The 25,538-nt window shown below is 45.4% G+C and overlaps 1 protein-coding gene across 6 annotated transcripts in view; it reads left to right on the top strand.

Annotated features, from left to right (window-relative positions):
• The window catches only part of NADK (NAD kinase), a 45,341-nt gene extending 21,605 nt beyond the window's left edge, over positions 1-23,736 (top strand). For 4 of the 6 annotated variants that reach the window (XM_081871142.1, XM_081871141.1, XM_081871140.1 and 1 more), the window contains 10 exons: positions 1,055-1,138; positions 12,246-12,375; positions 14,248-14,356; positions 15,410-15,495; positions 16,804-16,906; positions 18,103-18,257; positions 20,231-20,330; positions 20,994-21,151; positions 21,789-21,871; positions 23,198-23,736. In XM_081871142.1, the coding sequence (XP_081727268.1) occupies positions 1,055-1,138; positions 12,246-12,375; positions 14,248-14,356; positions 15,410-15,495; positions 16,804-16,906; positions 18,103-18,257; positions 20,231-20,330; positions 20,994-21,151; positions 21,789-21,871; positions 23,198-23,348 (1,159 nt within the window). In that variant the 3' untranslated portion in view covers positions 23,349-23,736. Of the gene's footprint in view, positions 1-1,054; positions 1,139-5,297; positions 5,836-12,245; positions 12,376-14,247; positions 14,357-15,409; positions 15,496-16,803; positions 16,907-18,102; positions 18,258-20,230; positions 20,331-20,993; positions 21,152-21,788; positions 21,872-23,197 lie in introns of those variants that run through there. The other 2 variants (XM_081871145.1, XM_081871144.1) reach the window with 2 other exon arrangements.
• The last annotated feature ends 1,802 nt before the right edge of the window (positions 23,737-25,538 follow it).

The raw sequence follows: 25,538 nt of genomic DNA, 5'->3' as shown, positions 1-25,538 counted from the left end.
AGGGAGGCTGGCAGAGGAGGGGCAGAAAGCTCTTTCCATGCTGCAGCAGCCCATTGCATTTTTTGTCCTGCCCCTGCTCCACCAGCCAGCTCATTCACCAGCCAGCAGTTTCTTGTTGCCTGTGGTGACCAGGCAAGCACTTAGGTAACACATAAGATTTGCTTGAAAGAGTGCAGGCCATGCCAGCAGAAATCTCAGAAGCCAAAAGGGGAGTTGCTGAACAAAGTTTCCAGAGTTTGCGGAGGCTTCAAGCCCTATGATCCCTTATATAGTTAGGTAGAATAGATTAGAATAGATTATGCAAAATTGGTTCAATTTATTCAGGGTGCAAAACGCAGTGCATTTTTTAAGGGGGGAGTGGGATTGTCACAGAACTTGGATTGTCGTGGATTCATAATTTTAAAACACAATCATGTTGTGTTTAAAAAACCAAGTTCTACTCAGAGTAGGCCCATTGAAACAAAGAACCTAAGTGAGTCATGCCCATTATCTTCAGTGGATCTGTTCTGAGTGGGGCCAGCATTGGATACAACCCTTAAGCATGGAAGATTCACCATTGCAAATGCACGAAATGTCCCTCTCCAGCTCTAATGATATAATGCCATTCAGGCGGACTGTGTGAGTGTGTTAATGATTTACTTGTGCTAGGGAAACGTAGGATAGCTAAGGCGAAGTGCGTCTGTTAGTCATTCAAGATGCAGTTTGCATATTATGCAATTTGTAAGCTTCCTTCCCTTGCACAAATCACTCTGGAGGCTGTCATAGTTCGTAAAGGGACATGATACAATAACACCGCCCCCCCCTTGTTACTGCTTCAGGGCTTCTAGCTCATATCCTGCACCAGGGAACTCAGTTCAGCTCCATTTGAGGAATCTTAGAAATGCTTTTTAGGAAACAAGGGCCATAGTTGAATATGAATCCTGTTTTATTATCATGATGATTTTGTGCATGAAGTTGGGGTTGCCTTAAAAAAAACACACCTCTTTTTGAAAAGTCTCTCCAAGAACCTTAGATAACCCAGCAACTTAACTAAACTGTCTCTTTCTTCTTTCAGAAGGACGCGCTCCTTGCACGGACCATGCCCAGTGACCACATTTGGACCAAAAGCCTGCATGCTGCAGAATCCCAAAACTATCATGTAAGTGCCTGTGCTGAAATGGAGTTATACCGATGTGCTTGTGAGTGTGCAGTTACCATTGAATTGCTTGTTTGCTTCGGCCATTATTATTATTATTATTATTATTATTATTATTATTATTAATCCATTATTGCCTGAACTTACCATGAGGTGTTCTATTTACATGAGCTTTATTGCTTTGTAAAGCATGCGTAGGTTTACCCTGTTTTGATGTAGCATCTTCATAAATGGACAGCCAAGGTGCAAAGGCTTTTGAGGGCTCCCAGGTTCTGATCCAATAGAGGAGGAGGCCATCTCTCAAAAGGTAGCAGGTGTTTCTTTGGGAATAGGTGTCGGCCATCAGTGGTAAACAGATGATGCTCTGCTGCAAAGCTGGTTCAGAAAGCTTTCTAAAGATGTCAGTCCAACTGTGATCTTACCTTACAATCTACTTTTGGGTTCTTAAATCCAGGCCATAGCCTACCAAACTGTATCAGATTAAAATTTGGGGTGTGTTAATTGTTCTGTTGTTTTACTGCATCTTAGTTATGGATACTTATATTCTAGTATTTTAATTGGATTCATTTTATGGTGTATTATAATTACGGGTATTTATATTCTAATGCTTGTATAATCATGTGTTGTTGTTTTTAGTTAATTTTTATTGAAAAATTTCAATCGGAAATAATTAACAGCGCTACTTATTTTGGCCATGTCTGCAAGTATTATGCACAATTAACGTCTGCATCGGTCTAAGCCACACATGTCACTTTCAGTCATTGTCCAGTGAATGAAACATGGATTGCACAGAAGAGCTGATCAAAACTGTATGGCAAAGTTCTTCATACAGTTATCTAGGCCTCTTTTAAAGTTTTCCTTTGGTTTGTGGGTGTCATCAGTGGTGTAAAACATGGAGCCCATGTTCTTACTTATTACATTTCACACCCAAATTTTATCTTTTGCATGCAGTGGGAAACAAGTAAAGATTTATCGTACTTGTTTGTTTTACCACGTTCCTTTCTAAAGTGTGTGTGCGGGTTTTATAGAATGGGTGACACCTTTGTGACCAGGATGTCAAGGAATCTCATAACATGTGACAGGGGAAGGGCCATGACTCAGTAGCAGAGCGTCTGTCTGCTTTGCATACAGAAGGTTCAATTCCCAGCATCTCCAGGTAGGGCTGGGAATGTCCCCTTCCAGAAACCCCAGAGAACTGCTGCCAGTCAGTGTAAAAAAGGTAAAGGTAAAGGACCCCTATGGGACACAGGTGGCGCTGTGGGTTAAACCACAGAGCCTAGGACTTGCCGATCAGTAGGTCGGCAGTTCGAATCCCCACAACGGTGTGAGCTCCCGCTGCTCGGTCCCAGCTCCTGCCAACCTAGCAGTTCAAAAGCACTTCAAAGTGCAAGTAGATAAATAGGTACCACTCAGGCGGGAAGGTAAACGGTGTTTCCGTGTGCTGCTCTGGTTCGCCAGAAGCGGCTTAGTCATGCTGGCCACATGACCCAGAAGCTGTACGCCAGCTCCCTCGGCCAATAAAAGGAGATGAGCGCCGCAACCCTATCGTCATCCACGACTGGACCTAATGGTCAGGGGTCCCTTTACCTTTTAAAGGACCCCTGGACGGTTAAGTCCAGTCAAAGGCGACTGTGGGATTGTGGCACTCATCTTGCTTCAGGCCAAGGAAGCCAGCATTTGTCCACAGACAGCTTTCCAGGTCATGTGGCCAGCATGACTAAACCGCTTCTGGCGCAATGGAACACCGTGATGGAAGCCAGAGTGCACAGAAACACTGTTTACCTTCCCCCCGCAGCGGTACCTATTTATCTACTGCACTGCTGTGCTTTCGAACTGCTAGGTTGGCAGGAGCTGGGACAGAGCAATGGGAGCTCACTCTGTCACGAGGATTTATATCGCCAACCTTCCGATCAGCAATCCCAAGAGGCTCAGTGGTTTAGACCCCACAGCGCCACCTGCGTCCCTAATGCCAGTCAGTGTAGACTGAACCAGGTGGACCAATGGTTTATATAAGGCAGCTTCCTCTATTCCTCTGTCTTAAGCAAAGGCTTGCTGCTGATCAGTGTAGACAGCAACTGAGCTAGCTGAATATAAGGCAGCTTCCAGCATGCCAGTCAGCTCATGGTTGCTTTTAAGACTAATCATGCTAGCTGGGACTGATGGGAGTTGTAGTCCAAAATATCTTGAGGGCACCAGGTTGGTGAAGCTTGTTTTAGATCAACCTGGGTTCAGTCCTGATACGGGTGTTTGAAACATTATCCCCCTGTTTGCTTTTGGCAGACCAATCTTCCCCACCCCTCACTTTGTTTAATTCTGGTCTAGAGGGATGGATGGGAGCAAGCACCATGCAATTAGGTGAACTAGCTCAGTCAATGCCACCTCGAACATCACCTGCCAGGAGACACTGTTAATATTTGTCTAGCTCTAGCACAACGCTTATTGAACGGAGCGCCCTGCGCTCTTAATTTTTTCTCTCTTTTGTGTCCCACCCCTCTTCCTCCTTGGTCTGTACTTTCCCAAACCAAAAGAGGCAGCGTGTGGGTGAGTTCACTTCCTCTTCCAGTTGCTTCAAGGTGTGGCTGACCGTCAGATTTTTACAGATGTTGGTCCTTTTTTTCTAAATCACATCATCTTCTGCTTAGCACACCCCCGGCTCAGCCACTGCCCCACCGTAATAGCCAAAGGCAAGCTGACCATTCAGGGAAGTCCCGTAGCTCAGTGGTTAGAGCATCTGCTTTGCACACAGAAGGTCCCAAGTTCAAAACCTAGTATCTCCAGGTGGGGCTGGGAAAATCCCCCAAGTCTGAAACCCCGGAGAGCCACATTCAGTGACTATACTAAACTAGATGAAGCAATGATCTGACTGCATAAGGCAGCTTCTTATTTAAATCAACCCTTTATTCAGAAGCGTGAGGACTAGAAACTTAGTTTATCCTTAAGGAAAAGGATATCCCAGTGGTAGAGCATCCATTTACTGTAACATGTAAGAGGCAGTGCTAGAAATTAGCCAGGGTCCAATTGCGACCACGTGAAGATCTCTGGAGATCAGGTTGACGACTTGGGAAAGCAAAATGCCACTTAGAGAAGGATGTGAAATATTTTCCCTCAAAGCTTGAATTTGTTTTATTTTGGATTGTTTTATTTACTTTTTTAATGTGTTGTAAACTACTTTGAGATTTTTTCTTTAAAATGAAAAGCTGTAGAAATGAAATTAATAATAATAATAATAATTAATTGCAAAAAACAGCACCCAGACATTCCACTGTGGCGACCGTAACCTAGGTTTAATTTGCCATTTGGCGATTAAATTAGATATCTGATATTCTAACACTGCTAGAAGGTCCCAGTTTCAATCCCCAGCATCCCCAGGTAGGGCTGGGGGAAATACCTGGAACCCCGAAGAGCTGCTGCCAGTCAGTGTAGGCAATACTGAGACAGACACTCCAATAGCCTGACTTTGTATAAGGCAGCTTCCTGTGGCTCCTCTCTCTTGCCCACCTGCCAATTTTAGCACACAAGGGAGTGAAGGGAAGAGGTTTGCTGACTGGCAGGTGAGTGGACAAATAACCTGTCTTGTGCAGATGAGACCTAACAAATCACCTGCTCCCTGTTTATCACATCCCTGAAGAGAGTATCTTGCAAGCACACTCCTCTTCTGTTGCACCCCGTGAGGATTCAGTCTGCCTCCTACGGCTTGGGAGCCGAAGGGTTAAGGGATGATTGCCACTTACTCAACTTTGGACTTACATCATGCATTTTTATCACCAGATTCTGGCAGCTGAGCAGCCGCTGCTGCTGCTGCTCCTCCCTCTGGGGCGAGCAGGGATATAATGACAGCATGTGTTGAGATTAGTTCAGCCCAGAGGCTTTCCAGGAGGCACTTAGAGCTCTTTAATTGCCTAGACAGACAGCAGATCGTAACCCCAGCAGTCTAGAATAGCCTTCAAGCTAGGGAGCCGCTTTGCCAGGCAAGAAGGGAGAAGGCAGCTGAGCTTTTAAAATTCTACCGGGAGATCTTCATCCTTCTTCAAAACTTGACTTTTTTTTTTAATACATGTAGCTTCAAAAAAATTTTTTTATTCCCCACCCCCTGCACACACACACACACACACACACACACACACTTTGAAAGCTGTGTTCTCTCTCTCTCTCCTGTTGCCTTTTAATAAGAAGAATTTAACAAAATCCAAGATTAAACTTGCAGTGGCTTCCCAAGTGTTGCATGAAGGCACACTAAGCCGTCTGGTGTTGATTAAACCTCTTTTGTGGGGTTTTCTTTCTCCCCTCCCCTTTTTTGGTAAGCTGTTGTTTTGCAGACTGACCTGGTGGAAAAAAATTGAACATTCAACAAATACGCTAAATTTTTACTGCTCCTTTTTCTAATCTGGTATTTTTCGGGATCCTTTTGTTTAAGCAACTTTTAGCCTCCTTTTTATGGGGAACTGCTTCTTTATGAAATGGCAAGGCTGGTTTGGTTTCATTTCTTTTTGACCAAAGCAATCTGAAAACAGAGGCTATCTGAACTTGGCGGGCGTGATGTTTTTTGCAAGGTAGTAGTTCGGCTCCAAAAGATTATTTCAAGGCTTCTTTTTCTGCTGTTGAGTCTTGCTGTGGGTTTCTCTCTGACTTGTGCAAAGAAAAGCAATGAAGATATTTCAGCGTATTAACGATCGCTCCTTTGGAAGCTCCGCTTGGAAGTGGTGAGTAGACCGGGGGGTAAGAGGTTTTATCCACCTTTCATGTTATGAGCCAAACCTTTGGTTAGTTTCAATGGTGGCTTGGATTTCTTTAAGTGGGGCATGGAGCTATGTCCAGTGCTATTCAGAGTAGACCCAATGAATGGACTTGGGTCTATTCATTTCAGTTAACTTAAGTAAGGTTTCATTGGATGCAACCCATAGTCGCCGCAGAGCTGATACGTAGCTCTACAAACTGATCCAGATAGGTTGAGCAGATTGTGTTGAAATCCTTTATGCTTTTCCTGGTCCCCCAGGTATGAGGAAGGGGTGGTTTTCTCGTCTGAAACCCACTTTACGGCAGCAATGCAAGTTCCTGGCATGGCAAACTGAACTCTGCCGTGGGAATCTCCCTTTCCTTAGGGCATTCTTGTTCTCACCCCGGCCAGTAAAAAAATCAGTCACCAAAGGACTCCTTCCTTCAGTTTCTTCCTCTTTTTTGTACACAATAGTTTTATTTTTAGATGTCTTCATGTGCATTCCCTCCACCCACCCAACCCTTCATCAGGGCTATTCTGCGGTCTGCCTGGCATTCTGCATTTTGCGCAAGAGTGGGGTATCCAGCAACATGGGGAAGAAACTGTGTAGAGAATAAAAGAATAACATCAACTCGTTCCACATTCTGGATTCAAGACAGAGTTGGCTGGGGTTGTGGTAGCGGTGGGAATTTGCCCCTTTTGTATCCTTAGCTCTTCCTCTGGGGAAGGGTGGGCTAACAGGTGTCCCTCCAGATGATGATGATGAGCAGCACTGGGTAGCTCAGTTGGTTAGAGCTTCGTGTTGATTACACCAAGGTTGCAGGGTCAATCCCTGTATGGAACAGCTGAATATTCCTGCACTGCAGGAAGTTGGACTCGATGATCCTCAGGGACCCTTCTAGCTCTACATTTCTATGATTCTAAGAAGATGGTGATAACCATTTATTATCGGCTCTTCATGTTGAGGTCTCAGGGCAGATCACAACAATTAAAACACAACATCAATATCGAAACACAATATTGGACTGCAGCACCCATCATTCCTGACCGTAAGGCATACTGGCTGGGTCTGATGCGGAGGCTGGGAGTCCAGTGTTATCTAGAAGCCTACAGGTTTCCCATCCCCTGGGCTCGGAGCTTAAGAGCGGCAGTCTCACAGCAAACCTTGTGTCACAGTGAGGTTAAAACAGTCTGCCTAAGGCCACCTAAGGTAAGGGTTTTTGCAGGGCGAGAGCTGGGGGCGGATAGGAATCCACCCAGTTTTTCTGCACAGAAGGCCAAGGACGTCTGGCTTCTGTGACAGTGCAGGGTTGCCTAGGTTGACTCCCGCTGTGCTCGGTCTCCGAGGTCGGAGACAGGAGTTGTTTCTGAATATCAGTTGCTGGAAACCACAAGAGGCGAGAGACGTCTTGTGCTTGGGTGCTACTTGCGGGTTTCCAACAATGGGCATCTGGTTAGCCACTGTCAGAATAGGATGCATGGGCCATTGGCATGAGCCAGCAGGATATTCTTACATTATGTTCCTGTTATTTTTTTAACAGCGTTGCTCTTATCAGAACAAATAAGAGTTTCTTATAATTAACTATTAACCACAAATTTAGATACTTCTGCAAAATCAAAGTAGTGTAACAGTGGTTTTTGAAAGGAACAATACCGGAATCGAAGCAAGTTCCTATACATTTCACCAATGTTCAGTAATGTCTCTAGAAATCTACATGATTCACTGAACCACTACTTCCCGGAGGCTTTCCTCTTGCAACAGCAGGGTCAGTTGGCAGTTTTGGGTTTTGTTTTTATTTTTTAAAGGAAATGAAGCTGGAAATTAAGTAATAAAGACCATGTTCAGGGACCAATATACAACCAGTACAGGGATACGTGAGTGGACTTGTATGTATAAATTATAACGTTCAAGTCAGTTCTTGAGGTTCTTGGGTAAAGATGTCTGCGTATGCTGACCAGAGCTTTAAATATATGTCCTTCCACCCAAGTTTGTGATAAAATACTACTTATTATTGATTATAAAATCTTCCCACCCTTCCTCCAAGGAGCTCCCCTGTTTTTATTTTCACAGCATCTAGTGAGGTTGGTTAAGGGGAGAGATAGTGACTGGCCCACAATCATCTAGTAGGCTTTGAGAATGGCTGGGGATTTTGAACCCATGTCTCTAGCTCGCTAATACTCAAGAGAAATGCCAACTGATTGGAGGGCACCCCAGTCAACTGTAGAGAGCCCCCTCTCCTGACATATTCTGGATTAAGGAGGTGGCTCTCCAGCAAGATGGAAGATCAAGACTCTTTGGCTTAAACCCTACACTAATCTGGTGCTCTCTAGATGTGTTGGACTCCAACTCCCACCAGCCCCAGTTAGCATGGCCAATGGATAGGGACAATGGAAGGTGAAGTCAAAATTTCTGGAAAGAACCATATTGGCTGCCCCTGCTCTCAACTTAATGGATTGGATGGCTTTCCCCAGTGCCTCCGTTGCAAGCTTTTGTGGTCAAGACATTTCCCCACCACTGTATGGTCTTGGAATTCTCACCCTCTGAAAGCTGGTGGGGAGAATATTAGGGTCTTTGAGATCTAGAAATGGGATAGTGCAGGGATTCCAACTCCCATCAGCCCCAGCTGGAGTGTCCAGCGCTCAAGGATGATGGGAGCTGTAGTCTAGCAATATCTGAAAAGCCAAAGGGCTCCGTCCTTGAACTAGGCCATCACTTGCCTTTCCTGCCCCCAGCTACTGCCGTCACAGTTCTGCCTTCTTTTAAAGCAGAGATAAGGAACCTGTCACCCCCTGGATGTTGCTGGACTCCAACCTCCATGAGCTCTGTCCATCATGGGATGATGGAAATCATAATCGAGCAACATCCGGAGGGTCACAGCTTTCCGCATTCTTGGGATACTGTGTGTGGATGAAAGTTCCGCCTTCCTCCAGTTTCTTTGGAAGGTGTTGTGGATAAAATACAATCAAAAATTGCATGATCTTCAGAACAGCAGGACTGGAGGAAGACCTTATTTGCTTGAATAAGGAAATATTGGAGGCGCATATTATAGGAGGAGGAGGAGTTTGGATTTGATATCCCGCTTTATCACTACCCGAAGGAGTCTCAAAGCGGCTAACATTCTCCTTTCCCTTCCTTCCCCACAACAAACACTCTGTGAGGTGAGTGGGGCTGAGAGACTTCAAAGAAGTGTGACTAGCCCAAGGTCACCCGGCAGCTGCATGTGGAGGAGCAGAGACGCGAACCCGGTTCACCAGATTATGAGTCCACCGCTCTTAACCACTACACCACACTGGCTCTCTCTATAGTGGGGAGGGGGGAGAGATATACACACCAAGTATGTATCAGAGGATCACCAAAGCATGTGCCATCAGGACACAACATCATTAAAGCTAGAAGTCAGGTCATTCGTTATTCAGATCTAGAAATCCCCCACATTACTTTCTCATGCATGAACTCTTCGGTTGAGGCAACTGGCTAAAATGTTTTAAAATGTTTTAAGTGGTTCTAATTTTGGTTCCTCTGTTTTGTTTTTGTCGGGTTGATGTTGGTTAAATGTTCAATTGAGGTTGGCAGTTATTTTAATTTGAGTATAACTGTAAGCTGTTTATTATTGTTGTTGTTATTGATTTCTATTGATTTATATGGTTGTTTGTTGCTCATATAGGATATTTTGGGTTTTTTAAATGTTTGATGCTTTGTTGTGTTTTTTATATATATGCTATAAGCCACCCTGAGTGGCTGGGGAAACCAAGCAAGATGGGCAGTATATGAATTAAAAGAATATTATTATATTATTATGCACTCTTGCAAATTGCATACGGTGCTAGAGTGGTGCAGGAGAAACCCAAGCAGCTGTTTAAGAGCTGTCATATCCTTCTGGCTGCCAGTGACGCACCTTGAAATCCTAAGAATTGACTCCCTTCCCACCAAGCATGACTGAGATACCTTGACAGCACCTCTGGAATTGCATGATGCACCTACCTGGGGTGGCAAGCTTTGCTGCCCTAATAAAAGCCCAGCTCATTAAAGATGGGGAAAGATGGGTGCGAGGAGGAGATTAGGGAACACAAAGTCCAGAACAGCATTGGGACATCGGTTGATCTGAAGGTAGTTGAGAGAGTTTGGCTGAGCTTAACTCCTTAAGCTCTGCTTGCTGAAGGAGCGCTTGCTCTGATCCAACCAAGCAGGTCAGCATTTTGCCTGGGACAAGTAATGCCCCCCCTTTTCTACAGCTTGTTGCACACCAGGCAGCTCAGGTTATCGAGTGACACATTGGCATTTGTGCAGAGGGGGCCTGCAGTGGTGTCTGCAAGACATAAGGGTACCAAGACTAAGTGTAAGGTAAAGGTAAAGGGACCGCTGACCATTAGGTCCAGTCGTGGCCGACTCTGGGGTTTGCTGCGTTCATCTCGCTTTATTGGCTGAGGGAGCCGGCTTACAGCTTCCGGTTCATGTGGCCAGCATGACTAAGCCGCTTCTGGCGAACCAGAGCAGTGCACGGAAACGCTGTTTACCTTCCCGCCGGAGCGGTACCTATTTATCTACTTGCACTTTGATGTGCTTTCGAACTGCTAGGTTGGCAGGAGCAAGGACCGAACAACGGGAGCTCACCCAGTCACAGGGATTCGAACCACCAACCTTCTGATCGGCAAGTCCTAGGGTCTGTGGTTTAACCCACAGCGCCACCCGCGTCCCAACTAAGTGTAGTGCCTGCCAATTCCCTGTAATTATTATTAGCATTATATCTTATTAAATTTCTGTTCTGCAAGTTCTCCCCAAAGAAGCAAAGCAATGCAATTAAAAGCAAAAGCATCTTAAAAACACATATGTGAAGCAGGCCTTGGGAGGCGGTGTTCTCATCTCAACCAGCACCCAGGTGGGGTGGGTGAGGAGCAGCTTGAATCCTCTGCGTTGTGCAGAGGAATGTATGAACAGGCTTTTGAGCATCAGAAGTATGTTAACCCATGGTAGTACCTAAGCAAATAATATTTTGGACCACAAGTTTTAATGTTTGCATCTGAGTAACCATAGCTTAATGATTTTCGGACAGCTTTCTTTTAGTGTCCAAGAATAAGAAATGAAAGGTGGGTTGTACCCGGGGAACTTCAGCCAAAAGGGTGGGGCCAGGAGAGAAAATACACATTGCGTTCTTCAGTACTTACCGAAGAAGCTGCTCAATTGGACCATTAATCCATCTAGCTCGGTACTGCTTTCACATACTTGCACTTTCTCTGGGAGACCTACCTGGATAAGCCAGGAGCTGAACATACCTTCTGTATGCAAAGCAGATACACTATTACTGACCTACAGTACTTTACTTAAGACATAGGAACATAGAAACTGCCTTCTACCGAGTCAGACCATTTGTCCATCCGTTGTCTACACCAGTGTTTCCCAAATGTGGGTCTCCTGCTGTTTTTGGACTCCAACTCCCATCATTCCTAGCTAGCAGGAGCAGTGGTCAGGGATGATAGGAATTGTAGTCCCAAAACAGCTGGAGACCAGCACACTGGTCTACCCTGACTGGCAGTGGCTCTGCAGGGCTTCAGGCAGGGAGCCTCTCCAAACCCTAGTAGGAAGTTCCAGAGATTGAACCCAGGACTTTCTGCATACAAGGAAGATGCTCTACCATTTAGCTATGGCTGTTCCCTAACATTTCAAATAATACTTTAAAAATAATAATAATTGTCCAGTAGCACCTTAGAGACCAACTAAGTTGCATGCACACGAAAGCTTATACCAAGAACAAAATTAGTTGGTCTCTAAGGTGCTACTGGGCAATTTTTTTATATATCTTGACTGCGTCAGACCAATACGGCTACCTACCTGAATTTCAAATAATACTTAAATATGCCCTAATAGTTTTGAATTGCCTGTGTCACTACAAGGTCATTGGTCCAAAAAGTTTCTTCCTCTGCTTCTGCCTCTGAATCTTGAGCACAGAATTGAGGTATGAAGCCTTCTTCCTTTCCGAGAACACAGCTCCCTGGGCTGAAGGTGTTTAAATGCTTCTCTTAAGTCCTCTGCACATAGAGCAAGCAGCCTGTCAGGGAGAAGGCTATGCCAAACACTTCTTTAGCATCATGCTAGGGCTGCACGGGCGAGGGTCTTGTTTTGTTTTTGTAGATGGTGAGGAGGAGTTGTGGCAGTGTTTTATCACATGCAACCAGGAATTGGCAGGATGAATACCAGTTCCTGAGACTCACAAGGGCTCTTCTTGTGTTCTTATCATCTTCCACCTGCAACCGAAGCAGCACACTCTAGGAAAAGCTTGCTGTCTCTCAGTCGTGCCAAATGCAGAGCCAAGTTCGCCCGTCATTTTCTCGTGAGGAGTGCTAACGTGATTTGTCTCAGGAACTTCAACCTGTTTCTTTCCTGGCTTTGTGTTTTTGCAGGCACATTCAGGACCCAGCAAGCCAGCGGTTGACATGGAACAAACCTCCGAAGAGTGTCCTTGTTATAAAAAAAATCCGGGACGCCAGTCTCCTGCAGCCCTTCAAAGACCTCTGCATCTATCTCACAGAGGTAGGCTGGACTTCTCTCCCTTAGTGAGCTCAAGCCAGGATCTCCGAAGAATTTTAGTGGGGTGGGCTTTTTCATAGAATCATAGAATCATAGAGTTGGAAGAGACCACAAGGGCCATCGAGTCCAACCCCCTGCCAAGCAGGAAACACCATCAGAGCACTCCTGACATATGGTTGTCAAGCCTCTGCTTATGTCAGGAGTGCTCTGATGGTGTTCTTACGGGCTACAGAGATGTGTCTTGAAGCATGCTGACAGTGCTCAGGAAAGTTCATCCAGAGTCAGGGCTTCCACGACCTACATCTCAGGGGTGAGGAACCTGTGGCTCATGTTGTTGAACCCCAGCCCCCATCAGCCTTGGCTGGTTTATGCCAGTGATCAGGGGAAGCTTAAACCATTTCTAAAACCCATAACAAACCAACCTTGGCTGCAAATAAATGCCAAGAAGAGTTTGAGGTGGCCGGCATGTGCCATTTCTATCTATCCAAGAGGATTTCACCGGCATGAACTGTTTGCTTGGGTTTAGGGTTGTCAAAAGACTGCCTCACACATAGGAGCTTTTTCAGAGTTTCAAACTAAGTCCAGCTGAAAATTTGTATTGCTGTGATCTCCTTGGCAGGGATCACTTCGCTCCTTCATGAAACCGCAGTTCCTATTGTCCCTTCAGGAGGAATCTCAGAGTGGTTAAACTGGTTTTGCCTTTGTGCTTTTGCCCATTCATGTCTTTCATCTGCTTTCAATGTTGTGGGAGAGTCTGGCAACCCTGATCTCCTCTCACTCGTACTCAAATGGTCACTCTGTTGATGTGATTCCTCCTTACCTTTTGAAAGTTACTGCACCTATTTTATTACTCACAGATAAAAAAAATATAAGGCAGCTCTCTGCGTTAAAAGGGAACAGCCATAGCTCAGTGGTAGAGCAGCACATGGTTTTGCTTGTTGCACAAGGTCCCATGTGCAGTCTAGGAAGGGTTGGGGTAAATTCTGTGTGAAGCCTGGGAGAGTCGCTGCCAGTTACTCTATTTTATTACTACATTTCCATCTGGCCTTTCTGCCTAGGAGCTCAAACTGGCCTACACACTTATATATGAAAAATATTTGAAAGATGATTAACAGCAGCTACAAAGAAATGAGAACACACATAACTCCTCCATGTCTGGATAGGCTTGCCTAAACAAAAATGTTTTAAGCAGGCTCTGAAAAGAATACAATGAAGGTGTCTGCCTGGTGTCAATAGGCAAGGAGTTCCAAAGTGTAGGTAGAGTAGTTTTTATCTGAGCTTATAAGGTGCTTTGTAGGTGTCAGGGGCTGGTCTGGATTGGAAGACTGGGGAATGCAATTGCAGGAAGAGCAGCTCCTAACAGAAGAGGAGGGGGAATATTCGCCCCCCCCTTCCAGCGCTTCTAGAAGCAGAGAGACAGGCAGACACAGCTATGAGATAGTAGCTAAGCAACCAGAAGGGAGGGAGCGGCTGGGCGATACATCAATTGAGAGTGGAGGGGGACCCCTCCCTCTCCCCAAACTTGGAGGTCCAAGCATGTCAGAGAACAAAGGAGACGCAGAGGAAGAGGGACTTCTCTTTGGAGTAGGCAACTGATATCCTTGCGGAGGGTTGCCTGTTTGTGCTTGTAACATAATGCTGAAATAAAAGGACTATAAATCTACCAAATGCTCATTAATTCTTATCAGTGAGCCAGCAGAAGGGAGAGGGGAGCTCCCGTACTTGACAATAGGAGAATTTCCTCAAAAGGTGGGGTATTTTTTTTTAAATAAATACATATTAATGCCACTTGTTTCAAGAGGTCATGCTTCTATTTTTCACTCAGTGTTAAGATAGTTTTAATTACATTGGTATCTTTTCCTCCCCACCCTTCAGGTGAACAACATGATTGTCTACGTAGAAAAGAAAGTGTTGGAAGACCCAGCCATCATGAACGATGATAGTTTTGGACCAGTGAAGAAGAAATTTTGCACTTTCAGTGAAGGTAAATATATATATAGTGAGAGAGGTTGCATTTCACATGTAACGGGAGCTAGAGATGCAGCAGAAATTTGGTTTGGTTTGCATTTTAATATACAAACTACCTAGTGTACAATTCCTGGAAAAATCTATGAACCGAAACACAGCTAACTGTGTCAAAATCCACTCTTCTCCGAATTTTGTGATCAGTTCTCCAGTCAAATGATGTAGAACAAGCATGCCTGTATCAGGCAAAGGTGTGCATAAACTGTATATATTAGTGAAAAGTGGTTTGGTTTTTTGCTTAATAAACCACACTGCACACAAACCATATGCCAGAGCATGCACAGCTCAGCCTCTCCCATTTTGCCCCTTTCCTCGAGTAAGCTTTCTTGGGTTGCCAAGAAAGGGCTAGCATAGCGCTGCCTCCAAGCCCAGGGGTCATGGTTTGTTTCCTCCTAACAAGGCACAGTCAGTGCATCAGCAACAAGTCATGGTTTAAGCTCCATTAGCGATCGTGGTTTGTTAGGGCAGAACAACCCAGAATTCTGCATTTGGCTGCAATGCTAAGCCATTGCCTTCTTTGATTCTTTACCTGCTTGTGCAGGTAGAGCGAAGCAAGAGCACAGGAGCACAGAAAGCTTCATTATACGAAGTCCAGCCATTGGTCCACCTAGCTCAGTGTTGTCAACACTGGCTGGCAGCAGCTCTCCAGAATTTCAGACAGAATACTCCCAGCCCAGCCTGGAGTTACCATAGTTTGAACCTGGGACCTTCTGCATGCAAAGCTATGCCTCTGAGCTATCACCCTTCCATGACCTATAGCAATTGAGCTGGGTTCACAGTATGGTTTATGAAGCTTGTAACTGCAACATGCAAATTCAGGCACCGTGTCTGTTTCCTTCAAGAAGGAAGGCAAGAGCAGTCAGATAAGAGCCAGAATGTGCAGGTAAATGGGCTAAAGGAGGCTCAAGTGAAAAGCCACAATCTGTTTATACCGCTGTATTTCTGCCCTTTTAAACAGATAGGACTGGAATTTTTAAAAATTCTGTGTTTTCAAACTCCTTTTCTTTCTTAGACTACGATGATATTTCCAATCAGATAGACTTTATAATCTGCCTGGGAGGAGACGGGACCTTGCTTTATGCCTCTTCACTCTTCCCGGTGAGTTTATCTTCCCTATCCTTCCCTTGCCTGCAACCTCTCGCTTATGAAGTCCACATGGGATGCTTCATGATGGTTGCATGTTCTTCCACAGGCCCTTAACACTAACTTTTGGCTCTTCCCCACTCAGTATTCACTTATGTGCCTCCCTTTCTGCCCTGCCCATTTATAAGGGCTTGGTGTGGCTGTAGTTAAATATAAGTTGCTGCTTTTAAACATGTCTTCTTCTTCTTCTTCTTCTTCTTCTTCTTCTTCTTCTTAAAAAGAGGGTGGGAGGACTAGAGCTGGGCGATATCTGGTTGGCATCATTGCGATATATCACCAGCTGAACATCACGAAATATTGATATATCACAATGTCTGAAATAAGGATGGAACTATGTAGAGGTGAACAGTAGGGCTGGGCAATATCTGGCTTTCAGCATTGTGATATATCCCCAGCTAAACACTGTGATATACCAATACATCATGATGTCTGAAATAAGGATGGAGCTATGTAGATGCATTGGCTGGCTTCACGGTTTTTCTTGCATTGTGTTTTTTTGCATAGCACACGCACACACATATCATGATTTGCGATACGTTGTCGGGCGAAAAATTATGAAACTGCTATCACGATATGGACGTCAAACTGGTTTTTGGACGATATATTGACATATCGCCCAGCCCTAGGGAGAGCCCTATGCAGAATTTAATGCACGCAGGCTTGTTGACAGCCTGGTGTTGAGTATAGACTGCCCAAGATTCCCCCTCCCCGCCTTGGTTTCCCTCCTTTCCCCCAGAACTCGGACTCACAAATATTAAAACCAGCACAGATAAAACGCAGATAGCTAAGAGCGTATAAAAGATAATAATTTTAAAGTGATTAAACTGAGGTGAAAATAAGTCTATTAAAATGCAGATTGGTTTTTTAAAAGCACGGCACTATTACAACCCCTTTCCTTAAAAGATGCCACTTCCCCAAAGCCTCCTGGAATAAAACAGCCTCTACCTGTCAGTGGAAGGAGGGTAGAAAGGAGGAGGCGGCTCTGGTGTCATGCTTTACAGAGGAAGACAGACCTCAAGGGTGCTCCGTTTTAGGCCGCCACATGTGAACCGGTGGGCTACTAAAAAATTGTTGGGCTAGTAACATTTGCTGGCTTCTTTGGGGATACTGATCTATTTTGGGCCTCCACATTTTTGGCACGGAACTGTTAAAAGCGGAATGTGTTGAAACTGTTAAAAGCTTTGGCTCCTGAACGCCAAGACCAAGGGCAGTTTGTGCCGCTTCTGAATGCTCTCCTCTTTTCCCCCCCTTTTTTGCCGCCAGGGCAGCGTACCTCCCGTGATGGCTTTCCACCTGGGTTCCCTGGGATTCCTTACCCCGTTCAATTTCGAGAACTTTCAGTCCCAAGTGACTCAGGTTATTGAAGGTAAGGGTTTGTGCTGAGCTGGTCACTTGCGCTGCTTATGCAGAAGTAATGCTGGCAGCATTTTTATTAAAAAAAAAAACCCACAAATCTATAGTTTAGAAACCTCTGCTGCTTTGTGGGATATCTTCGGGAGAAGAAAAGGCTCAGGAGCAAACACTACACAGATCAGGAGTTGAGTCCTAAGGTGATTGGATGGCGCCTTGTAGGCCTCCTTCTGGCAACTCCTGCAGCCCAGCTGGTGCCAAACATATTGCTCTGCTTTCCTTTGGACCACATCAGCGAGGCTGAGAGGGGGTTATTGTCATCTGCTCAGCCCAGGACCTCTATACACACTGCCTAGGCTTGCGCCCCCAGGGAGGTCACTTCAGTGCAGCAGTTTCTTCACCCCTACAGGTGCACTGCATTGTCTTTTGAACAGACAGGTGCCAACAAAGTTTATTAGGGTTGTTGCAGTCAATGAGTACCTCCCTGATGAGACTGGGCACACTTGACAGCTCCAGGCCAGTGCTCCCAAATGCAGCCAATCCCTGCTGCAAACTCTTTAAGACTAGGGATGTGGGAGGGAGTTAGCAGCTTTGCATGCAGAAGATCCCAGGTTTGATCCCTGGCATCTCCAGGTATGGCTAAGAAAGACCCTCACCTGAAATTCCAGTGTGCTAATTCTAGTATTGGTATAGACAAGAGGTGAGGAGCCTTTTTTCAGCCTGAGAGCTGCATTCCCTTTGGGGGAGGGGGGGAGTCTGATGACAATGGTGGGCGGAGCCAGAGGCAAAAGTGGGTGGAGCAACAGATGCAAAAGACCTTTGCATGATAGGCTTGTTTTGACATACAATCTCACTTCCCTCTAGCCTCCTTTCCTGGCCTGGGGAGAGTCCCAAGGCCCAGATAGAGAGGCATGGAGGGCCATATTTGGCTCCTGAGCCTGAGGTTCCCCACCCCTAGCGTAGACAATACTGAGCTTGATGTCAGGGCTTGAACCTGGGGCCATCTGCAGCTTTCCCCTGGATTTTCTGGTCTTCACAGCCCTTTGGCCTTTATATGTTTATTGTAGCAAATATATTTTTATTATACAGATAAGTGTCTGGGGTTGGTAGGGACAATGATCACTGTATCTCCTAAACTGATCCCATGTTGGTAGGCCTTTTTATGTCCTTTTACTTAGAAAGGTGTGGTTTTTCACCCTCCACCCACCACAGGCAATGCAGCACTTGTTCTCCGGAGCAGGCTCAAAGTGAAAGTGCTCAAGGAGCACAAGGAGAAGAAGTCAATGATTCAAAACGGGATCGAAGAGAATGGGATGATTTCTCCAAGCCTAGAGAAGGAACTGTTCAAGCATGCCATTCAATATCAGGTTTGTGCATTTGGTGGGCGAGGTTTGCTTTTCTTCCAGTAGCAGCAGCAGCAACAACTACGATGAGGTTAATCTTAGTGAGTTACTGAATTTATATCCCATCCCTCCCTCCTGAAGGAGCCCAGGGCGTCAAACAGATCCACTGTTTAAATAAACAAAGCAAAAGCAATAGCATTCTAAAACAGTTAAGCGTTATAAGGGCAATGACGGTGAAAAACATTCCAAAAACAGTTACAGTCAGAAGCATTCTTCCATCCGGTGGTCTGGATCCAGGAATGGTATGCTTCAGCTACCCAATGCCTCACTGGAGAGGGAAGTTTTCCTCCTGAAAGTTAATAATGATGGAGACAGGCACAGCTCACTGCGGAGCTCATTCTACAACCGGGAGCCACCACCAAAAAGGCCCTGTGATAGGTCACTGCCAACCAGGAAGCCCCTAATGGGACCACCAAGTCCTCACCACAATCGTGGTGGTAATGTAATCATGATCATGACAATATAATAGTGATGATGATATTAATACTGGCAATGTAATAATACATTTAATATATTAAATTTATGAATTGCTTCCCGTGAAGCATCTTGAAGTGTCTTTGTAGATATAGAAAGCCAGCATAACGTAGTGGTCAGTGTTGGAGTATGACCTGGGAGACCAGAGTTCAAATTCCTACTCAGCCATGAAGCTAACTGGGTGTGACCTCAGGGCCAGTTCACTTGGTCTCAGCATCTAACCTACCTCAGAGGATTGTAGTAAGGATAAAATGGGGAGAAGGGCAACTTGAGCTCTTTGACGGAAAAGTGGGATATAAATGTAATTTTTTTTTACAAATGGGTCAGGGGCTTCTGGCCCTCCGGCCCACCAGACTTCCTTGTTTGTCCCACAAGGCCACTTTGGGCAAGCCATGCCCACCGTACACCTGATGTCGGATGTGTGGCAGGTAAGGGCAGAGCTTCAAATGAATAATCAGGAGCTTAAAGTGAGCTGTTGATGGTTCTTTCGTTGAAACAAGGTGTGTTTCCATCTTCCATCAGCTGATGGGCTGTGAGAGCACCTTTGGGGGGGGGAGGGTTTCCATTGAAACCATTGTTAAAGTGAAGGGGAGGAGTTGCATTTTAGCAGTGGTTTCCATGGGAACTGCTTCTCTCTTCTAGCATTGCTCTTTGAACATTGGAAAACTGGAAATGTGTAGAGCAGTGTGGGGCTGTTTGAAAGCCCTTTTGCACAGTCCCACACTGATCTTAGAACTACCAGTTTTCAGAGAGTTAAAGAGCAGTATAGGGCTGGTTGCTATTATTTATTTTTATATTTGTGGTTATTTTTTTAAAAAAAACCAAGCACTTTTGGAAAGTGAAATGGGGGGGGGGGAATAGTCCACCAGACTTTTTGGATTACAATTCCAAATGACGCTGGCTGACCCATTAAAAAACATTTAAGGCTTTCTTTCTGCATGCTAAAAATCGGTCATAAAATCATAAAGCCAGAGTCTTTTTTAAAAAAAAAAGATTTTTATTGATACAGCAAGAAGAAAGAAAAAAACACAAATACCAAATTACACACAGGAATAACCGGTCTTTAGTGTTAAGACCAATATATGTTTTATTGTTTGCTAAAAAAAATTATGTGTCTATGGTTAAAGCCAGAGTCTTATAAACCCTGTAGAAACACAACAGATTTTACTACTTCCACACAAACACAATACAGTAGATCTTAAAACAGAATGACTCTGGTTCAGAGTTCTAGTCAGCGTCATCAAATATTTAACCTCTTTCGAAACAAACAAACAAAAATGGTATATCTGAAGAAGTGTGCATGCACACAAAAGCTCATACCAATAACAAACTTAGTTGGTCTCTAAGGTGCTACTGGAAGGAATCCCCCCCCCCCGACTACGGCAGACCAACACCGCTACCTACCTGCAACTTAACCTCTTTCGTAACTGTTCCGTTCCATCATCTGCATTTCCTGTCGGCAGGTCCTGAATGAAGTTGTGGTGGATCGGGGCCCTTCCTCATATCTTTCCAACGTGGACGTCTTTCTAGATGGGCACCTTATCACCACAGTCCAAGGAGATGGTAAGCACGTTTTCTGTTTGCCAGAAAGCAGAGCGCCCCCCCCCCGCCCCCTGCCTCCTTTGGGGGCCGGAGAGCATTTTCTTTGCATGCCTGGCATCTCGAGGTGGGACTGAAAGCCCTCAGGAGCTGCTGCCAGTCAGTGTTGGCAGTCCTGAGCTAGATAAGAGTCTGTCTCGGGATAAGGGCACTTCCTATGCTAAGGTGCCTTCCTGTACCCATTAAGAGCATTCATAGCTGAGCTCTGTTTAGGTCCTTCAATGGTTTGCCCCCAAGCTGTTTACTGGACTGGCTGCACCCTTACGATTATCCTGCCTGCACTTTTAAGATCTGCCTGCCCCTAGGTAGGTAAGGTTGGTTAGCAAGTTCCACTTCCCTTCCCTTCCCTTCCATTGCACCTGCATCAAATTCCTACATGGGAGGCTTCTCAGAAGGCCCCATGGCCTTGCAGGCACGTCGTCCATTAGCTGGGTGGTTGAACTGCCTCTGCCCCACTCCCCAGCTCTTAATAGATTGTTGTTTTTAACTGCTTCAAATGGGTGAGTGTCCTAACAATTTTTTAAAGAGTTGGTTGCACAGTCCTGTTGAAAGGGATGTTCCCAGTCCTAAGCCTATAAAGAACAGGTGAGGCTATAATTGTGACTTGCGCTTGCTCTTTCCACTCAGGTGTCATCGTCTCCACACCCACGGGCAGCACGGCGTACGCAGCTGCTGCAGGCGCTTCAATGATCCACCCGAATGTCCCTGCCATCATGATCACCCCAATCTGCCCACACTCGCTCTCTTTCCGGCCCATCGTCGTTCCTGCTGGGGTGGAGCTGAAGGTGGGTCCTTAATCAGTTTCCTCTCCAAATTTGGCTAGTTGCTGCGAGATCTCTGCCCCTCAGAATTGTCGCCTGAGCTTGCCCTTTTTTTTTTCCTTCTCCCTCCCAGTCCTTTGTTCCTTTTGTGTCGTGTCTCTTAGACTGAAAAGCGGGAGGGATAAAAATGCCTAACGATTAATGAATTAGAAAGCTTTCCCGCCCACCAAACAAACAAGCTTTAAGCTGCCTGTTATGTAACCAAACAAAACATCGGTATAAAATCCAGCTCTCTCTCGCACCCTCCTTCCCTCCTGGCAGCCAGAGAGGTTATTGCTTTCTTAAGCAATGTGCCAAAACATGTTTAAACCCTACTGAAAGGTCAGATTCTGCTGAAGCGGTTTGCTGCTTTGTTTGAAAGGCGGCATGGAAAAAACAGGTTGCCTTCCCCTGGGCTCGGCCTTCTGCCTCCGCTGTTGGAGGTGCCAATTGCTGGCAGTTGCAAGTGGGCAGAGTTGCTGTTCCACCCAGATTGTGCTGGCCGGCTTCTCATGGGCAATCTGGCTGGCCCCTGTGAGAACAGGCCTATTGGCCTGATCCAGCAGACAGCAAGCTAAAAAATTTAGATCTCAGAAGTCAATGTGCTTTCCCTTCTCCTCAGATCATGCTGTCTCCCGAAGCCAGGAATACAGCGTGGGTTTCCTTCGATGGGCGGAAGAGGCAGGAGATCTGTCACGGGGACAGGTGAGGATGCCCTTCTGAGTTCTCTGTGCCACTTGGTGCTCCCTGCTGTCACTAAATATATGAGGAAGAGCAGGAACGCCTGACTTGAGTCACGTCCACACCAGGCATTTAAAGCACTCTTATACCACTTTAGCAGTCGTGGAGAATCCTTGGAACTGGAGTTTGCTATGGTGCTGGGAACTGTAGCTCTATGAAATCTTCACCCTTAATAAACTAAAGTTCTCAGGATTCTTTCGCGTAGGGGGGAAGCCCTGACTATTAAAGTGCTGTGAGAATGCCTTAAACAGTGTGGATGTGACTTCAGCAAACATTCTCATTCTCATTCTTCATTTCATTTTAAGGGGGGGGGGGAATCTCAGAGCAGCTTACAACTCATTCAAGCATCCAATAGAGCAGTCCACTATGGAACATTACTGAAGAAAGTCAAATATAAAGTATACATTCAAAGCAACATCATTACCGGGAAACTAAGACAATATTTTAGATTCCTGTTAATGATGTTTCTTTGAATATATACTTTATATTTCTCAAAGAAAACTTTACAAAAGGAGCTCAGCTACAAAATGCACATTTTAACACCCCAAAGTTAACAACAACAACAACAACAACAACAACAAGCCTTAAACATTTCAAAAGAAAACATTCTTAAAGAAAGACAACATCTGCTTTATCTAGAAAAGCTAGTGCCCAACAGCCAATCCTGCTTTATTGCAGAGGTGGGGGGAAACTGTGGTCCCTCCTGATGTTGGACTCCCAACAATCCCAGCCAGCGTAGCCAGTGGTCAGGGATGATGGGATCTGTAGTTGAGCAATGTCTGGGGTAGGCACAACTTCCACCTGCTTTAGTGCAGTCAAATTGCCTTGAGAGCAGGCTTTCTTCTTAATACAGTGGTACCTCTGGTTGCGGACGAGATCCATTCTGGAGCTCCAGTAAGATCACCAGGTTTCCACAACCGGAAGGACTGCTTCTGCACATGCGCGCACGGCAAAACACTTCCGGGTTTGCCGCTTTCGCAACCCGAAGTTTACGTTACCCAAGGGTAACATAAGACAAGGTGCTACTGTACCTGCAAAGGCCGCGGATGCCTGGCAGAATTAAAAAGGCATTCTCTGACTAGGATGACTCTGACTTGTTTCCACTCACTTCAGTGGGTCTACTTTGAACAGGGCTAGTGTTGGATACAACCCTGTACGGCTTTAGGGTTGGTGGCCTTCATTCAGCCCCATCGAGGAAGCGATTCACAAGTGGAATAAATAAGCTTTTATCCTCCATTGAACCTGTCCTGAACTGAAGGCCAACCCTAATAACAATTCTGTCTCTTACAGCATCAGCATTACTACCTCCTGTTACCCCCTCCCTTCAATCTGTTTCCAAGACCCCGTAAGTGACTGGTTCGATAGCCTGGCCGAATGTTTGCACTGGAACGTCCGGAAAAAGCAGAACAACTTTGCTATAGACGAAGAAGAGGAGTTTTGAGTGTTGGCTCTAGCAGAGGATCATGGGAGGCCGAATCCCTTCTGTACAAAAACATGTTTTTAAGCCTGTAGCTCTGGGGAGTAGACCAATATAATATAATATTATATAAATATATATATATAATAACTTTTTTAAATACAGCGATGTACCTCATATCAGTCTGTTCTGCTGATGACCAGATATCATGTCGTTGTTTTTCTGTCTGTCGGGAGAGCTTGAGGTGAGAGAGAAATGAGCGGAGATACTTTTCTTCGGGGCACATTAGAAATGTCCAATGTTTGTTCGTCAATGTGCAATGTGTTTTCCGCACAACGTGTTTCCTAGAAAGAAGTTTTTTTGGGTTTTTTTTTGCAAAAGCCTTATTAAAAACGAATGATGTTTCCTTGGACTTTTGTTCCCGGTTATCGGCAAATCCCCAGATTCTCTTTATTGGCCACTGTGTGGGTCGGGCAAATGTTGGTTAAAGGGGCGCTAAAACGTTTTCTCTTACGTTTTTCAAATCTTCAGTTCTGTGCACTTATTTCTGGCAAAGTGAAGAGGATCAATCCGTTCTTGATTGCCACTCTTCCCCCCCCCCGCCCCCCACTGTTTTCTTTTCTTTTCTGGCTCACAAGAAATGTGGTTTCATGGCAGCTTAGAGCAGGGATTCCAACCCCCACCCCAGGATATTTTCCCACCATCTTTGTTTAAATGTGTTTGTAGGAACTTTATTACACCTCCCTGATGGTGAAATAAGTAGGTCTTGTTGGGGGAGGGGGTTGGAAGGAGGGAGACAGGTTTTGAATTGCAGAAATTTGTCAAGATGAGTGTTCATAGATCAACTCTAGATGTGATCAGCAACATTAAGACAAAGGCGGCCTCTGTATGAAAGACGAAGTTGGGAATTGGTTGGACTGGGACATGCAGGCAGTTGTCACCTGTTGGGTGAATAACTGGGAACGTCAAATGCCTCCTTAAACCATTGCTGGTGAAATCACAAGGCCTGTGTGCCAAAAGCACTTGTGTACTTATGTGTACATACCTTTTGGTTTCAGCTGGGCTTCCACAGATGTTTCCTCTGAGCTGTGCAAAATCCGAAGGTTAAAACTTCACTGTCACATGAGAAATGTATTGGGATTCTTTAAAAAGGCAAAACAAAGCCAGTACATTTTGGGGTTTCTACAGTTTCCAGACAAGCAGCCATTTTTGCCTGGATGGTTGACTCTCAGAAAAGCCACCCAAACTTCGGGTGTATCTTTTTTATGTGGCAGTGAGGGATTTGGAAAGTCTTATGCGAATGTGCAAGTGGGTGGCAACTTCCCCCTTTGCTGCTCTTTTGGGTCCTGGTCTGTGGATTTCTGCCAAGAACTAGGAGCTGTAGGCCGTAGTTTGCTGGGGCTTCCATTTCCATGGGGTTTCCAGTTTGCTCAGCCACACACGGAGGCATCGCCTGAGTGGTGAGCTTCGCAAACACTGCTATGGTATATAAGCAAGTCTGCAGGCCCAGCAATGTGTGTGTTTTCTGTGTCTTTAAAAACCCAACAAGGAGCAGTCGCCAAGCACCTATTAAATGACCCAGTCGGCAGAGATAGGCCAGGAGTCACAGCTGCCCTCAGGGAATGCAGGCTGGCTTGGCTGTTGCCTTTTTGGACCAGGGTAGCCAACGGAGTGTCTTCCAAACATGGAGGACTCCCATCTCCCATCAGCCCCAGCCAGCCTGATCAGTAGCCAGGGATGTAGGGAGTTTGTGTCCTCAGCATTTGGAGGCCATGACATTTGCTTACCCATGCTTTGGGCCACTAAGCCTTGCTTGCAGCTGCTTGGGATGGGGCCCTGAGTGCCTCTAGGCTAGAATGATGCTGGAGTGGGCAGCTGTCATGTGAGAAATGTCCAGGCAGGGTATTAAGGGAGTTGTATTACAGGAGTTTCCAATCAGAAGACCAGGAGATGTTCCTAGCACATTTCCTCTTCTTGTGTGGCTTCAGCACACTCTGATGTTGTTTGTTCATTTGAAGCTTTCTCATGGATGTACACTTCTAAATATATATTCCTGGCTTTTATGAAGATAGTTCAAAGGGGATGGTAAAATCTATTTATTTTCTGTTTTTGGACTTCAGCTTGGGTCTGCCCCTTGCAATGGTACAAGGTGGTGGAATAATAGCTCGATAACTAAAGGTTACTGCTAAAGGGTTGCCCATTCTGACAGCCCTT

The sequence above is a fragment of the Podarcis erhardii genome (assembly GCF_964252035.2).
Source record: "Podarcis erhardii genome assembly, chromosome: 7".
NCBI lineage: Eukaryota > Metazoa > Chordata > Lepidosauria > Squamata > Lacertidae > Podarcis > Podarcis erhardii.
The sequence above is the reverse complement of the archived record's forward strand: the minus strand, read 5'-3'. Positions and strand labels throughout refer to the sequence as shown.